General features: G+C 39.7%; 1 protein-coding gene across 6 annotated transcripts in view; it reads left to right on the top strand.

The window, feature by feature from the left end:
- Positions 1–3,668, top strand: part of TTC7A (tetratricopeptide repeat domain 7A) — a 211,536-nt gene that overhangs the window by 110,518 nt on the left and 97,350 nt on the right. For all 6 annotated transcript variants that reach the window (XM_072409750.1, XM_072409749.1, XM_072409745.1 and 3 more), the window contains one exon: positions 3,020–3,180. In XM_072409750.1, coding sequence (XP_072265851.1) covers positions 3,020–3,180 — 161 coding nt within the window. The remainder of the gene's footprint in view (positions 1–3,019; positions 3,181–3,668) is intronic.

Here is a 3,668-nt window from a genome sequence, read left to right as displayed (position 1 = left end):
CCCCCCCCCAGATACTGTGCCCCAACACACTAAACCCAATTAAATAATCACTTCTGTTGAAGACTCCTTAATGTAGCACTGTTTGCCCACTTTTTGTTAATAAAATGGTGCAACCATAGGGTCAAAAGATAACTAACTACCTGCTGCTGTCTCTAGAGGTCACACTAGAAACGTCAAGAATTTCGGCTTGCCTATGCAAAAATATGGCATTGGGGCAAATATACATACCATGACCTATTGCTAAGCTGATGAGTTTTTAAAGAGTTGTCCAAAGATGAGTTAAACTCTTTGCACCAGCGGCTGAAGGCTGTTCTGTGATTTACAACTTTTAGCTCATTAACGCTTACAGAAAAACTCAAGACTGCTTGAAGTGCCATGCTTTATCTTTATTAAATCCTACTAAAATTGGCATCTTTGACAGCACCTTCACCTAATACAAGTCTGCAGAACTAAAGCTAGGGCTAATCATCAAATAGCCTTTACTGTCCTGCATAGGTTAACGAGCTGAAAACGGTAATTCGCTCCCCCCTGCACAGCTCCCCCTTGTGACTAATTTAAAGTGTTCCTGGAAAAACCTCTTGACAATACAGGACTTTGTCAGGACAATGATATGTCAATAATCAAATGAACTGGCTAAGAGGCTAGGACTATGATCACATTCCAGCTGCATAATGTACATATATGAAGGAAAGTAAAAGAAATATGTCTGGTCACAGTGACTTTCCATGTAGAAGGAGGTGATTCATTGACTGATGATGCCAGCCTGGTTCTGAACACGCAATGAATCACCGATTGGATGAAGAATATCTCCACTGCTCATCTTTGTTTTTATCCAGCTTTGATGGCTGGGATAATGGAGAGCAGAGATGCTCATGTCTCTGGACATTCTAATGATTTGTGACGTGCTCATTTTAGTAGGGGTAGGCACAGAGCTTTTCTTGTGATGGGATTATGTGGACTAAAATTTTGCACTGCACAAATACATGCCTGTATTTGTAATAAGAAAATTAAACCCTCATCCTATTGATGGCTATTTAATATCAAGTTCATGTATCCTATCATGATGGAGGCTCAGGGCTGCCATCAGTGGGGAGACAAGAGGTATTTTTGTACCAGGCCCTGAGCAAAAAAGCCTGACTTTGCAAAGCTAGAACTTTAAGATTTGGCTGAAAGGGGCCCAAAAAGCTTCCTAGTATGGGGTCCAGAAATGTCTAATGTCAGCCGTGTGGAGGTCACCATTGACTTTGAACATTCTGAACATTCTGATTGATTTGGTATATGTCTGATCTTCATGTGTTCTATACCTGTGCTGACTGTTCCTAGTTGTATGGCTTCTATGGACTACAGAATACCTCCCTTCTATGTTGGAGAGAAGAATAGAGAATAGTTCTTTACTGTGGTTACATGTAGTGGCTTCACCACTTCAAACATCATGGGTAACAGGGATGCAGATCAGGTTGGTCAATCTTAATCTAGAACTGTTTAGCTAAATGTTTGCCCTGGGTCAGCACCTTCATGTTTTAAAACAAGCAGATGAAAATAAAGGTAAAAAAATAAAGTCATCACATTATAGGGACATCTAAGTGCTGGATTTAAATACGCTTTTAGGTGAAAGCAGCAAATGCAATGAAAAGAAGCCAGCCTCTGCACCATATGTTTGATGAATTACCTTCTTGGACAATGAGTGTAACGATGTCCTAATACTTTTGACCTGATAGTAAACATGATCTTCTCAGGTCAGCTAAGTATGTGCAGAATGATATTACAGAACAGCTGGCAAGTGAACTCCTCTATAATAGCTTCATGTTTATAGCCCATAGACACTGATTTCAGGCAAGCACATGGGTCCTTCAGGCTGTTTTTACCAATCATTCTTGATGTATACCTTTTTATAATTCTGGTAATAGTTAATTACATCTTTATCTCTGATCATACAGGAGATCTGTAGCATGTTTTTACCAGTTTTAATAAAGTAGACAAACTGTCTGATCATATCTCAATGGACTGAACTCATTTAAGAGTGATAAATTAAGCGTGACGTTGTTTGCAATGGGAATTGTTTCTTCAATATGTAAGTGGTTTTTTTTTTTGCAAGAAAATGTTAAAATACCTAATACCATAGGCAAAATTCCAATTTTAGCATGTCACTCACCTTATTAGGTATTTGCATAAAATGGTATTGTACTTAGTGATACAAGTAGGACAACTGAAGAGTCGCTTTCCTAGAATTTCCTGCATCATTACAACCTTTCACCCAGCTAGCATCATTCCCACTTCCAATCCAGGCATAGGGGAGAGAAAACAAATCTTCTATTCCACTCTTGGATGTTTCCAGTGGCCATTACAGCTTACAGAAGAGCTATAATAAATACTGATGTGGAATTATTTGATTGAAGTAGCAGCTCCATCCCTAAAAGCAATGTTCTTGGACAGACTTTCTCAAAGTTTTCAACCCCTGAGAAACTGTTGAAATAATTTTCAGGGTTTGGCAAACCAATATATTGGGGGTCAGGGAGAAAAAAGCCCCTAAACAGATGGCCAGTGAAAAGAATACCCCCTTTACAGTGGTGACTTGACTACCACTTTTAAAGACAACTAAAATCATCATTAGAGTCATGTAGCTGGCTTCCAAGTGGTTTTGGCCTAAGAGGTTGCAGGCATCATCAAATGGGGAGGTCAATGAGCTACAATTCGAGGAACCCCTAACATGTCCTGGAGGAACCCTGCATTTTCACACAACCTTGGTTGAGCATGGCTGCTGTAAGATGTAAACTGAAGGCAAAGAAGTAATAAAAACTAAAAACTCTGTTAGCTAACTTTTTTTCATTGTTTCCAAGCTTCTTCCTTATCCATCTTCTATCTGTTCAACCACATATAGGTATGAAGATACCGCCAGCACGTCTTGCTTTCACTCCCAAGCTGCCTCACAGCACCGCCCCAGACCCCCACCAAAGTACAGCATTATCCATTTATGATCTAAATATTTTTCTGAATGTTACAATTTTTTTCTTTTTTACAGGTATCAGATGCAATAGAACATCTCCAGGAAGCACTCAGGCTGTGCAAGGATGATATAGGCTGCCTTCACCTCCTGGCCCTTTTGTTATCAGCACAAAAACAGTATAAACACGCCATTGATGCCATCAATATAGCCATATCTGAGTACCCAGAAAACTTCAGGTAGGTGTGGATTGGTCTTTTGTGCATGCCAAGACAATGAACCTCTATTCTAAACAAGCCATAAAAGAGATTTAAAGCATACATTTAGGGCAAATAAAAGGTTCAGAGGGGCAACCAGAGCTTCAAAATGCTCCATGTAAACACAAAAAAAAAATTATATGGACAGAAGACTAACCACAAAAGGGCTGCAAGACGTGGACTGAAGTTCAGCTAGTTTGCCACCCAAAAATTAAATAAAAAAAATTATAGCCCTAGTCTCTAAGGCTTCTGGGTGACATGGGTGAAGGCAAAGTGCCCTCACTAAAAAAATGGGAGCTTGAAATTCCACAAAAATCCACTCTATCTCAGGAAATGGAATCTAATTTTGTGAGATTTTCAGAAGGCACAGTAACATCACCCATGCCACCTACGAGCATTGGAGACTAGGGCAGAGGTGTTCGTTTACCTACAAATGGCTTTTTAACCTCCTTGCCGTTAAGCCCGACCTT

Source organism: Pyxicephalus adspersus, chromosome 4 (genome assembly GCF_032062135.1).
Source record: "Pyxicephalus adspersus chromosome 4, UCB_Pads_2.0, whole genome shotgun sequence".
Lineage (NCBI taxonomy): Eukaryota > Metazoa > Chordata > Amphibia > Anura > Pyxicephalidae > Pyxicephalus > Pyxicephalus adspersus.
Note: the sequence above shows the minus strand (reverse complement) of the source record. Positions and strands in the feature narration are given on the sequence as shown.